The following is a 13,812-nucleotide window of genomic DNA, read 5'->3' as shown; positions in this document are numbered from 1 at the left end:
GGGCAGAGGCTTGTCCCTTGGGTGAGAGTTTCACTTCTCAAATCTGCAAGCTATTTGCTTGGCACTTCGGAGAGGAGGGAAACTGCTGCTCTCCAGCAAGCGTGGTAAAGAGCAGAGCTGCAAAGCAGGCTGAGAAGAGGAAAAAGGATTTAGAAACCTCCTCGTCTTGGCTGGAGAAGGGAATGTCTGACTTCACGTGCCCAGCAGATTATTTAAAAATGATCCCTACGAGCCTCAGAGGTGCTACTTGCTCCTCCGTCGTGTGGATGCAGCAGGCTGGGAGCAGTAACAGGGTCACGTGGGTGTCAAGAATATATATTTTTAAATAGGCTGTGTTATTTCTGTTTAATCAACTCTTCCATTGTGGTTGCGCAGGTGAAACCCGCATGCGATTCTATGAACTGCTCGTTAATGGTCTTTACACTCCTCAGACCCTTCCCGTAGGCACCGAACAGGATGTGTCGCCAACTGTGAATGAAACTCTCCAGGTATGTTTGCTTGGCTTTTTTTTAAGAATAACTTTCTAGAAAATTCCAAACAAATGCATCATTAACGTTAGTGTTTTAACACTTTTAATTTAGTTTCTTTTTTTTTTTTGGTCTCGCCATAGTTTCAGTGGATGTTGCTAATTCACATATAAATATAACTTGCTCATAATTGCCACAGCAAATGTAACTCTCTGTGAATGCAGTGCATGTGGCTAATCTGTATGCCGGTGTCTGCATAGCATGGTAAGTGCTTTTTGTCTTTTGGAATGAAAAATACCTACAGAACCGACAGTATGTGCCCTATTAACATAAGAAATTCCTGCAGTTAAGAGGACTGGATCAGATCTGTCCCTGAGATGAGATTATTCCCTTGAAGTCAGGGGGAATGATTTACAATGGTACATTTGGCCTAGCGTCTGCAGTATGTAATCCTTAGCGCATACATTCTTCGGACTTGCTTAAAGGCTAAAAGAGGGAAGATGTCAAGTCTTGAACAGTGGCATCAATTTTCCAGGATCTTAATTAGTCACCAGAATCAATTGTTAATAAAAGCAGTGGACAGAATTCCTGAGGGCTTCCAGGGGTCCTTCAATATTTAGGGTATGATTCTCTAAATGGCTTTGTACAGTTACCTGCTCCCCTGCAAACCCCACTGAGATGAGGGGACGAGGGGGAGGTGAAACCCATTTGTGTGGAGTCATCAGTCCCCTTGCCCTGTCTAGACGTGCTCTGGCTCCTGATGTGGCTTAGGAACCCACTTTAAGGCATCAAATTTGAAATGGATTTGGCAGACTTTTTTTTTTTTTCTTCTCTCTACTTCTCTGCACTCTTATGACTTCTTAAAATGCCATCATTTCATTAATTCTGTGAGCAGGTGTTTTCAGGACAGGTAAGAGCTGTACATTGAATGTGAAAATCCCATTGATCTGAAAAAATAAAACTCTTCTCTTCCCCCACCAGCCACTCCAACAGCAACAAGTCAAAACCCCGGTATCCTCTTAACAAAATCCTGAAGAGGCTGATTCTTCCTTACCTCCCAGCAAGGTGTTTTTAAAGGCTGGAGAGAGGCGAGTGATGATTTTGCTGGGAATCTGCTATGAGCAGGGCCTGGCTTTTCATTTCTGCTGGCTGCAGCACATCTTAGATAAAAAGAGACAGATTTGTTCTTACTCCTTTTTCAGGGTTAACAGCAAAACCCTTAATTGATAGTGTCTCCCAAAGTAGTCCGTGCTGTAATTATCTTTAGGATTGTTTCTTTAGATATTGTGTTCATGTATTATATTATTATCCTGAATTGATTTTTTTTCCTAATTGCCACCAAAATTATTGCTTTATGGGTAGCTTTAACTGTTTGCATCGCTAGAATCTGCCAACAAGTTTGTTTGCTGTTGTTGTAGTTCAGTAAAATACTGACATTTGCTTTCCCCCTTATGCAGAACAGGAAAGACCTGATGGTTCTGCAAGCCACAATCCCTGCCTCCAGGCCATATCCAAACCCCACTGAAAAACAATCCACATCACATCTACACCAGAGGTGCAGAGGTGTGGATTTTAGCAGGAAGCGTGTGGCTGGTTCCTGACCCTTTCCGTGGGTTTTAGAACAGTTGAGGAAGAAACTTTCCTGATGCCCGTGTGGTCATGGTCTCTAGGGGTGACACCAAGAGCAAGTCCACACTGTTGAGTGGGTGAGCTGTGTGCGAGTGTAGCAGGCAGGCAGGTGAGAGCTCAGCTTGGGTTTGATGGTGCTGGCGTGTTATAAACAGGTCGTTTTAAGGGTCTCCCGTCTTTTGGAGAGTAGCAGCCAGCCTGTAGTCTCACCAGTTGGCTATCCCAGTGTGCTTCTGGGGAGCTGGAGCTCAGTCCTGCCTCTTTTGCTACTAGGAGGATTCTCACTGAGCTCTTGCTTTGCGTTATGGAAAATTGATTCTGGCGCTGATGGTTAGTGTGGCACTGTTATGACTCAGCAGAGCCTGGGTTGGAGCAGGGCTGCTCCTAGAAACCCCCCGAACGTGCCTGTGAAGCGAGTTGCAGAGCAATCACTTGGCTGCTCTGTAGGCTTGTAGGGTTTCAGTTTCAAATGCCGTGATCAGTAGTGCTCTACCTGAGCATTTGTCTTTGGGAAGGGGTTTAAAATGTGCTTGAAGCAGTTGAGAACTTTTTGTGCTTTTTATATCTCTGGACTTTTCCTTTGTTGTTCCAGATGAACGTTTGGTAGAGAGGGTGGTGGGTCAGCTCCCTCCCTTGGACCAACACAAAGCCCTGCTGCATAGATTTGGTTGCAGGCTGGCAGTTTCCTGATTTGTATCTTTTGAATTGTGCACAAAAAAAGTTAAATTGATAATTTCATTTCTCAGAATTTTCTTAATTATCTTTCCTGTTTGCCATTCAGACAAGCCTCACATAGTTGATAGAAATTGAAACTCTTTTAGCTAAAAGTACAGTGCAAGTTCACCTGATGCTCTTGGATGTAACTTCTAAGGAATACTGTTGTACCTGCTTTCTTCTTCCTCCTCTTATAAACAAGTTCCTCTTTGCTTGCCTTTTTCCTTTAAACTAAGGGAACTGTTAGTAATGGATAACGGTTTGTGTTTTCAGGGATGCTGTAACCTATTTTTTCTTTGCCATGGAAATCAGCACAAACTCCTGGGTGCTCAACTCCTCTGAAAACCAAACAGATTAGACAAATACCTTTTAAAAAGTGTGTGTTTAAGTGCTTTTCTCTCTTCTGTTTTTATAGTTGACGGATTCCCTGAAGCGCCTAAAAGACAGTAACCTTTCTTCTGGGGGATCATCTGTTACCCCAAACAGTAGCACGCCGTTTTCCCATGACACAGCCTATTCCAGCTGTCGGCAAGACACCCCGAACTCGTACAGCCAATTTACCCCACAGTCCCAAGGAACACCTCACACCCCACGGTTAGGGACGCCGTTTTCCCAGGATTCCACTTATTCTAGTCGTCAGACAACGCCTGTGTACCATTTTGGGCAGGACAGTGGGTACAAACCCAGGAGACATGAAACAAAATTTACAGATGCCTACAACCGTCGACCGGGACATCACTATGTTCATAACTCGGCAGGTGTTTACCGAGGGACGGAGCATCAGTTTAGTACATACAAATCCCATCAGCAGGAGCCAGTTCAGTTCTCTCACACTCCTCCCCTGAGCCACTCTAGTTCTTCGAGCTACAAATCTGCCTTCTCTCCCTACCAAGCACCAGCTGTATTTCCCCAATCCGATGAGCAGCAGTTTCCCCAGACTTCCAGGGAAACAGAGTACCGAAGACCCGCGCCACCTCCCGCTGAGATGGTTGTGGAAAGCAGCGCTGCCACTAACATCGATTTTGTTCCAGTGAAGGAGAAACAGGAGGAGCTTCCGCCCTTGCCCGATTCAAACTCTGTTCCTGAACCGAGCACAGCATCCTTCTCTCAGACTCCAGAGAGAAGCGAGACCCCCGGCACCCCCACCATGGAGTCAGAAATGCAGCATAACAGTTTAGACTCAAGGATTGAGATGCTCTTAAAAGAGCAGAGAACAAAATTACCCTTTCTTAACGAGCATGACTCGGATAATGAGGTCCGAATGGAAGGTAGCCCTATCTCCTCTTCTTCTTCCCAGCTCTCTCCCATCCCAATGTACGGTTCAAACTCTCAGCCCGGTTACAGAGGTCAGACGCCTTCCTCGCGCCCTTCCAGCACAGGCTTGGAGGACATTAGCCCGACACCGTTACCTGACTCTGACGATGACGAGCCCATCCCTGGGACGGTTCCTCTGAGTCAGAATTCCCGGGGAACGTCAGAGGCCAGTATGACTCCCATTGATCAGCTGAGCAGGACCTCCAAAATTGAGACCTCCGAGGCTAAAGAAATGGTGCCTGGTGACCAGACTCCAACGTCAGAAAAGATGGACGAGGTAAGTGAGCCAGAACTGAGTTACGAAGCTCCATGCGTATCCCCAGAGCTGGACAGGGCAGGGAGTTGGCTCTTTTAGTGTCATTAGAGTGCAGGGTTTCTGGTGGCTTTTTCTTTTACTCGAGGCAGATGGAAATGAGTTAGATGTGACACAAAGTGATGGTCTTAATCATCTTGCCAGTCTCCAGCTTTCCTTGTTTATAATAGCAGCCTGCTGCAATTTATAGCTTCAGGAGAGCTCAAGGACTGCACAAGCCGTGGAAGTTTGGCCAGTACTCATGCTGTGTGAATGTCCTGAGTGTCGACAGACACTTAAGCCACTGGAGGAGTTAATCGAGCACTTTCTGCCATTGCTTCGGTCCCTGAGCGTGGGTGTGTATGTATGCACACACTTGCTTAACGGGGCTTTCATGTTACGCCGAAGTATTGAATGTATACTTTGTTTGATAGCTCTCCAGCTATTTATGCCATCTGGTTTGAACGGGAGACAGTTGCTGGGTTTTAATACTCGCTTTGCTCAGTTGAAAGGGGGAGGTAGTTGGCTTGTGGGGGATGTGCTCCACCGAGTCTTCCAATAATAGAGCAGAGCTTGCTGCCTCTGCTGGGGCATTTGTGGCTGAAGGGACAGCGAGAGCTTAACGGTGTGGAATGGTGCCAGCAGACAGAGAAGTTACGTTGCATGGCTTGTCTGTTTGGGAGGTCTGTTGCAACAAATGTGAGTATCGCTGCAGTGGACGTGTCGGTCCTATTCTGCTGTGTCAAAGAACAGTCAAAACGCAGATCTTTGCCAGACCCTTTCTCCTCAGTGTTTATAATCGCCATGCAAGCAAATGGAACTGCTGTCCCTGGTGTGCAAGAACTCTGGAGTAAGGGGACCTCAACCATCCAAGAGGGCTGGTCGTCCCGAGCGTGGTAGATTAATTTACTCATGGAAGTTTGCTGGGGTTAAGCTGGCAGAATGGATTGCCCTCCGCTGGTCCGCAGTTGCGAGGTTTTCACCCGAGAAGTGGCTGCGTTTCAGGGGAGGGGAGCTGCTCCTGTAGGTGTAGGCTTTGCCGGGTGCTTCACTGGAGAAAGAGTGCTGCAGCAGTAACATAGTGCAGGTTGCGGTGCTAAATAGAAAAAAAAGATTGTAACTGTAGTAGATATTTTGTTTTTTCTACATGCCTTTCTGAACCTGCTTGTCCCTGCAGTTGCCAGTTTAGCCTTTGAAACAATTCAGCTGCTTGAGGACTCATTCATCATCTGGGCTGGCCCAGGCTCCCCTCTTGGGAGGCAAGTCCCTGGTTGGTGGGACCTGTTGATGTATTAATTAGCAACAGAGTTTTGATTCCTCGAGCTTGGTCTGGCAGGCTTAAGAGGGGATACTCTTAGTTTGTCTAAAAAAAAAAAAAAAAGAGGAAGGCATCCCTCATCTCCTTGCCATTCTGGGCTTGTATCTGCTGTCCTTACTCTCGTGCAAAGTGGTTGCAGCCAATTCCGAGCATGTTTAGAAAGATGGATGAATGCCAGCATGGTATGTGGGGTCAGGCACTTTCTGTAGCTGAGATCAGCGTTGGGGGACTGGCTGGGATGTTATATTTGTAGGTTGTGATATGGGGCAGCAGCGTGCTGACGTTGAAGCCCATGTTAAGTCTTTGTCTCCCCTTAATGAGATGCTGGTGTCAGAAGTTCACATCGATGGTTCTGTGGTTCTGTGATACAAAATGATATAAACGCCTCGATCCTCTGCAGAAATCAGAAAGGTGGTAGCAGGGTCTTCGTGCAGGTCATTGCTGCCTTAATTGTCTCCTCCCTCCCCCCCCCCCAAAAAAAAAGTTTGATGTTTGTTGTTGGAGCTGTTTATTCAACCCTCCTCTTGGTTACAAATCACACTAAGCTATTCTGGCATGTTTGAAAAGTTGCCTGCGCCTTTCATTGCTCCTTCTGATGCACAAAAAACGATCTCCATGTGTTTTTGCTTCCTTCCCCCGCCCTTCTCCCCCCTCAGTTTTTTGCTTTAGAAAAAGGCTCTCCTGGCTTCCCTCTCTTTTGCTGAAGGAGCAGAGCTGAACAGTGACTTAACATAGGCTGAAATTTGAGCTGCAGCTTTCCAACTGAGTTAGAGAGGGGCATTGAGTCTGTCTAAGGGCTGGAAAGCTGAACCTCCGGCTTCAGCCTATTGTGATACCACTATTCAACTTTCAGTCCTTCAGAGAATCCTCCAGCAAAACTGAGGAAGGCAGACCTGAATATTTCTAGTGACTGTGTGGCGTGGGGAGCAGAGCAGAAATGATGTATTAGGGTAGGGAAGGCTCATTAAGCGTCATAAGGAAGCAATAAAGGGCAGAGAGTTTCAACTTCTTATTTACTTCGTATTTGGCTCTTCAAGGGTCGGAGCAGCCCCAGGCCAGCTCTCTTTGGGCGGGTGCTCTAGCTGGGAAAGTCTCAGGATTCATAAAGATACCAGCAAAGTTGCAGGGAAGTTTTTCCTGAGACAGTAGGTGCTTTTCAAGGACCTACTCCTGTTTCCCATCAAAACAAGCATGATTTTTGTCAATGATTGCTAACATGGTAACATTTGTTCTATAGGTGAAGCGCTGTCAAATCGTCAGGCGAGTTAACCACCCCGGTCTTGCCATAAGTAAAGGAGGTACAGCCAAGCCCCAGCAATTGCTCTGATTTATCATGCAAGACCCCGGAGTTTGATTTCAAGATCCGGTATGATACTCCTAAGCCAGAGCTTGGCAGGGAGTGTGGGTGTGGGAGAGGAAGGGCTGTGCATCTGTCTGCAACACCTAACTCCGACTAATCTCAGAGCAGTGATTATGGTCTGCAGAGAAAGTCCTGCTAAGCTTAGCCAAGGGACGAGCGCTGAGAGGTGGAACAGAGCGGGATGTGGGCAGTATGAGGTAAGAGGAGAAAAGGGATCCTTTACCAACAGCACAACCTGCCAGCCAGGACGACGAGGCAGAGAGGGCTTTTTCAAGAAACTAGAAGATGACAAGGAAAGAAAACAGCCAAGCTGCACTGTTATTTTAGGAAGATTTTTGAGGGTAGCAATGTACAAACTTTCCTTCCTATGTTCCTGAGAGATAACAAGGAAAGAATTGTAATAATTTCTTTTTCACAGGATCTTTGCTGTTCCAGAAGTGCAAAAGTTAAGTAAGTACAGTTTGACGTTTTGACATCCCATTTGAGCCAGGCCTTGGTTTTGCTTGGCTTGTTAAAGGAAGAGGCCTTGCTTCTGTGTGTGTGCTGGAGACGGTGACAGGATTATAGCAAGTCATTTTGTTGTATATTGATGATGCCTTTCATGTTTCAGCTTACGAACATGTTAGTTTGTGCGCATAGCCAGTGTGTAATAGGAAGACCATATGACTGACAATGGTATTTTTCCAGATCTATAAACGCAAAAGTACTTTTTAATTGAAGGATCAACAGGCTCATGTCTTCCTGGTAGTTTGGCTCAGCATCTAGTTACTGAGACGGGAGGGGTGCCTTTAAAATGCCAAAGCTAATCATAAAAATAGACATCCTGAAACATGAATGAGGTGTGAGCAGTTCTCCTGCTGCTTGCTGTGAATTTTAGCAAATGGTTTGGGGAGTAAAGTGGAAGTCGCACAGTATGCAGCAGCCCTAGAGACCCTGAGAGCCACTGCTGTCACCAGCAACCTCCAGTGTCTCACGCGACTGTTGTGAATGTTTCTAATGCCATGCTGGATGCTGAGGTGCCTCTTACAGGACAGCATTGGCATCCCTGTGACAAGCTGTGCATATGCAGCAGATCCTCTTGCAGTTACCCGGGGAGAATTTCTGAGCTGCGCTTACACATAGATGAGGTGGATCAGGCCCAGCCCTACAGTGAGCTCTGCTGAAGTCCCTGAGGTTACATCTGGGTTGAATTTGCACTTTGCATTGAAGTATCTTCGGGTTCTTGTGTGGTCGCAGCCTGAACTGGAAGACATTTATGTTGAAGTGTCACATTGTCCCTCCGGAGCCTTAGCAGGATGTGATGATGTTCTCCACAAAACACTGCATCGTGTCTTGTGCTGCTGCATCCCCATCCAGACCGGGCTGTGTTTCAGTAGCTGGTAAAGGATTCCCCTTCCCTGCAGAGCCAAGTTAACGGGCGATAAGACGAGGGGAAATGGCCTTAAGTTGCGCTAGGGCAGGTTTAGGTTAGGCATTAGGAAAAATTTTTTCAATGAAAGGGCTGTTAAGCACTGGAATGGGCTGCCCAGGGAAAGGGTAGAGTTCCCATCCCTGGGGGTATTTAAAAGCTGGGCAGACGAGGTGCTTGGGGACAGGGTTTAGTGGTGGGATAGCAGGGTTAGGGGAACGGTTGGATTTGATGATCTTAAAGGGCTTTTCCAACCTAAATGATTCTATGATTCGAAGTTCAACCTGTAGTTGTCACGAGCGCCTATGAGAGAAAGCAGTGCCCCGATGCTGTGCAGGGGTTTTCTTGGCCAGCAGCACCAATTGCCCCAGCAGTGGTCGGTGCCCCTTGGAGCTCTGCTGTGCAGGAGCAGGTCGGTCTCTGCCTGCAGAAGGATGCTCTCTCCTCCTGTATCCTGCTCCTATCCGTGGGTTGTGTGGGGTCAGAGGCAGCATGGTGTTCTGGGACGTTGACGGCGGCTTAGATGGAGCCTCCTGAAGATGAACCCAAACGCACTTTGCTGAGGGATGTTTCTGGGTTGGAGAGTGCAGAAGGGATTTATTCAAGGTAAATGCACATTAAGGTCGAGAAGGTACAGTCTTAAGAGCCAGGAAATTTGATACCTTGGTTTCCACAGTAACTGTGCGAGAGCCCTTATGCCCATAAGTAGCTGTTATGTATGTATAATATATATGGGTACACCTGGGATCCAATTTACAGCTAGAGTGGGATTCATCATTCCTGGAGGGAGATGGGGGAGTAGATGTGGGGACTGGTTGCTCTGAATGTATTTTTTTAATTGAAGAAGGGAGAAAAACCCAAGAGCTGTGATTTATACCCAGTCTCATAAACACTTTTTCAAATTTTCCTGCCTCCTGAGCTCTTGCGAATGTGATCACGCCTGACAGAACTGGTTCCTAATGGAAACTCAAGAAATAGGTATATGTTATGACCGTGAATTTCCAGAAATGCAGCCAGCCAATGCCCAGGCAGCAGAGATTTGGATGGCTGCTGTGGTTTTACATGTGAATTACACCAGCCATGCTAAACCTGTGAAATTGAAATGAGAGCGAGCTGCTTAAACTGTGGGTTCAGTTCTGCCCTCCCCGACCCGTGCACAGCAGCAGCGAGAAGCCACAGGGACTTCAGGGGATCTTATGGAGTTTAAGCTTGTTCAGAAAAGAAAGGCAGCACAGAAATCCCTAAAAGGGGGTTTAAATATGACACTACACCAGACCCTTTTGAGAGCTCAGAGATCTGTTCAGTCTCCATGTCCAGAGGAGGGCAGGACTGCAGCCCTACATCCTCCTGGGGATGCTCAGGGCTGAGGGTCGGTTCCCATATAACCTGGCCAGGGTGAGAGTGTCCTGGCTCCTGAAGCAGTGGAAATGCAGGGTACTATTATCTTACCTGTTTTTTCAGAGCTGATGCTGGAAGGCCACAGGCAGGGACTGCTTCCTTGTACATCTGATTCATTTACCGCATGACAGCCTGCTGCTCCTGCAAAAATTTATATGAAGTAGGCAAGTGCATTTGCAAAGTTGTATTTCACTTTTGACTTTTTGTGTTTGGCTCCAGTTTGATTCTTGGGCTGCTCACAAGGCTGGTGGTTAGCAGAGCAGAGGGCTTGGCCAGCCAAATGTGTTCGATATAGGAAGCAGCAAGAGGTAACAAGCCTAGTGTCAGTTTTTACAGTCACTTTTTCAGAGCAGAATTGCACAGGGTTCACCTGGTGTTCCTGGTGATGCACCCACTCATACATGTATGCTCATGGGGGGGAAAAAAAAACCTAAACGGAGAAATATTTGACTGTTTATGGTTTGGGTTTTTTGGATACCGGCTTCAGTAGAATGAGAGAACGTGTCTGTTGTTGATAACAGAGCTAGAAATGGTGAAATGCTCTGGAGTGTAACTGAAAAATAGAAAGCAGGCTGTGGTTGGGAGGCTGAGTGGTTCTTTCACTCTCTCATACCAGGCTAAGACTTTGAGGCTTTTGCATTTTGCATACCTAATAGAAATGACATCGCCATCCCTTTTTATAAATCACTGTTGCTGATTATACTCTTGCCACTAGCTCAGTTCGTTCTCTGTTTTGCCACCAGTGACTTTCTGTAAATTTTCAGTTCCTGTTGAATGGGGTATGTATAATTGAATTGCTTGTTAATAGGTAGAGTGCTGCTTATTTTGTGTTCATGTAATCTACAGATGCTCTGCTGTGCTGGAAACTTAGATCCAACTGACAATGTTTAACCATGGCAGATAGCTTATGGCAGAATAATGTTTGTAAGTCTGAGCTCTGCAGGCCATTTACAGTTAGGGAGCCGTTGGCATCTTCCTTTTGCTGCTTACAGAGTTCTTCCTATTCTTTTCAACACTCAGGTGTTAGCAGTGACGATATTGAGTGTTCAGATGTCCTAAATGCAGGCTGTCAAGCCTCACATTGAAGTGACACGTTTTCCTCGCCATTTCTCCAACCTATTATCATTCTACTTGCGTTTCACATCTGATGGTTGTGAAAAGTGACCAAGGGAATGCAGACAAGTTACTGGATGGCAGTGTGTGTTGCAACATGCAGTGACACTGAGAAAATGTGCCAGTGTGTTAGGTAATCAGTAGAAATATTGAGAAAATAATTGCTGTTAACATATTGTGCTGGCAGCTGCCAGAACAGCACTAATTTCTGGGTCTGATTTTGAAGAAGATGGAGCAGCCACTGTGTTCTATATGTGTCTGTGTCTGACACAGAGCAGTGAACAGACAAGCGCTTATTCAAATTTCTGCTGGCTGTTGCCTTTCCTGGAGTCCTCTAAATAGATACAGTTCATCAGTAGAACGTTTTTTCCGTATGCATCAATTTTGAGTCCCATGACTTTGCCCGCCCCCCCCTTTTTCCCCCCCCTTCTATTAATTTTAATTTTCAGTTTGGGGTACTTGTTTGTACCTAGTGAAGATGGAGCAAAACTCAAAACGAAACCCGTGAGTTCGTTAACTCTGCGCATCACGTACCTGCCCACGAGGGCTTCTTTGACCCAGACATGTTACTGCTGTCTCAGGCTTTATTATGAAAGTGCAGTGCTTGCTCTTGGAAATGCCTATTCATCACGAGAAAAAGGTTGCTCGAATTCTTCAGCTCCTAAAACCAAAGTGTGTTTTAAAAAAAAAAGTCTTTAGAAAAAGTTTTAAAAAATGTTTTCCATTTGCTTTGTGCTAAAATAAAGCCAGTGGCTGCTTTCACAAGGTTCCGGCGGTGCAGACAGGCCCGATGAGGTCAAGCTGCATATAAAATAGCAAGGCGGCAAATTGGGGTTTCTAATTTCTCCCCAGGTTGGAATAGGTTCACTCCTCCAGGCGTTGCAAAAGTGTTGCTTCAGGAGCAGTTTGAGTAAAGGAAGTTGTTCGCGGCTTGGGCTTTGGCAATCGCTCTTTGCATAGAGGGCACTGCGAGCGCTGCGCAGGCACGGCGCGGGGAGGAAACGAAACTGCTGCTTGAACACGAAGCTGGCAGCAGTTCTTATGGTCCGGAGGTTTGGTTGCAAAAGGGTCAGACATCTGTAGCAGAACTTCCAGTTTTCACTCACTGGGACTCGGATGTTTCGACTTCGGTGCTTTTTAGCGACATTTGGATTTGCTGGCTGCTCTGAACGTGTGTGTTTTGTGGAGTGTGTATTTATGTGGAGCTGATAACTGTACTAAGTGCAATTTATCACACACCTTTGACCAGCTCACTTGTGTTTTGCCCAGTGTGTCTCTCTCTCCCTCTCCATATCAGACAGTAAGTCAGGGAGATGGTTAGGAAAAATGCTCTGGAAATGGTGGGGAGGGGAGGAAGAGGAGTAGCCAAGATGGTCTCACCAGGGTCCAGTCCTTCCCCTCTTTCCTCCACCTTCAAAAGTTCAAGGTGGGATGTTCTCAGGCTCACCGCTGTCCAAATTCCCTGTATCGAGGAGTGCAATGGCAGGGAGCCCTAGGAAGGAGAGGGCTGTGGATGGTGCAGGTTGGGTGACGGGAAAGAAGGACTGGGGTTTGTTTTTCCTGGGGTTGAAACAGCCCTGTGGTGGCCTGGTCAAGCAATGAGGTGTCTGCTGCTTTCATGGATGGTGTGGAGCGAGAGTCACTTTCTTATATCCATTTTTTTCCCAAAAGAGCTGTGTTTCACAGTGAGCAGTATAGTTTTGTGCTGTTGTCCAAGTGGTGTGTCCTCCTCCCGCTGTTCAGGATTAACACGCGTTGCACATGTCAGGGAGATGTTCCCTCTGGAGCCTGGGGAGGGGTTGCTGAAGTAGGCGGCTTCTTTTCAGATTTCCCTTCTCCCAAAGGAGCTTGTTATTTCTGGTGCCTTGTGTGTCCCAGGCAAAACAAAATGTATACATTTCGGGTAATAGCAGTGTTATTTGGTGGAAGCTGGAGCTGGTTTAATGTTGGTGCATAGCTCTGGGGACAGTTTCCCAATCCAGTCCTTGTTGCTAAGTGGTTGCCAAATGTGGCATTTTGGCCAGCAGATGTGGCTGAGAGTTTCCAGTACGGATAATTGAAATACTGTCTTTGAAGGATACAGATAAATGTGAGCAACTGTTATCATGGTGCTACAAGCATTTTGCTATTGTCCAGGAAAAAAATGACTTGGAAAATATGAAAATCCTTAGTACTGCATAAAATTATTTAAATTACAGTAAAACATAAAGAGCAATCTACCGGTTGAATGTATGCCATGGAGATGTGTGCAAAAAGATGCATTTTGACAAGGGAATCTCAATGAATTGATTTGCTTGTTAATACAATGTCAGATGGGAGGCACCTCCCAAATTAATCAGGAAAGTGGTAACAGCAGGTGGTTTTGCAAACCTAAGGTGTATTCCAGGTCAGCAAAAAGCAGGCAGGAAGGTGATGTGGGTTTGGTGGCGAAGGGCAGCCTGGCCCCAGCAGACCCCTGATGGAGGATGGAGACCTGATGCTGGGGTTGCTTTTAAATTCCTTGGGAGCTGGCATCTCACAGGGAGCACCCAGCCTGGCTACAGGACACCCAAAGTAAGCTGTGATCCCTGCTGGGCTGCATGCTCAGACTTCAGCTCGAGGAAATCTTGTTGCATGACTTTGTCTTGGCCCATTGCTGGTTTGCATGTGCTGCTAAAGGGCTGTGGCACAAGGCTGCAGTCGGGGAAGTGCCTTTTGGCCTGGCTGCTGTGGGTGCACGAACCTTTGGGGGGACGCCGGGTGGCTTTTGCAGCCCAGCTCAGCTGGCTTTGTATTGCTGTGGGGTCATGGAGAAGGGGG

General features: G+C 46.7%; 1 protein-coding gene across 1 annotated transcript in view; it reads left to right on the top strand.

Moving 5' to 3' along the window:
* SETD1B (SET domain containing 1B, histone lysine methyltransferase) overlaps nucleotides 1–13,812 on the top strand; it is a 54,979-nt gene that overhangs the window by 5,343 nt on the left and 35,824 nt on the right. Inside the window, 2 exon segments of the mRNA XM_035890471.1 lie at nucleotides 376–488; nucleotides 3,226–4,401. Of these exon segments, the coding sequence (XP_035746364.1) occupies nucleotides 376–488; nucleotides 3,226–4,401 (1,289 nt within the window).

This window comes from Egretta garzetta, unplaced genomic scaffold, assembly GCF_000687185.1.
Source record: "Egretta garzetta isolate BGI_Z169 unplaced genomic scaffold, ASM68718v1 scaffold343, whole genome shotgun sequence".
In the NCBI taxonomy this organism is placed as follows: Eukaryota; Metazoa; Chordata; class Aves; order Pelecaniformes; family Ardeidae; genus Egretta; species Egretta garzetta.
This window is presented reverse-complemented; position numbering and strand designations above follow the sequence as displayed.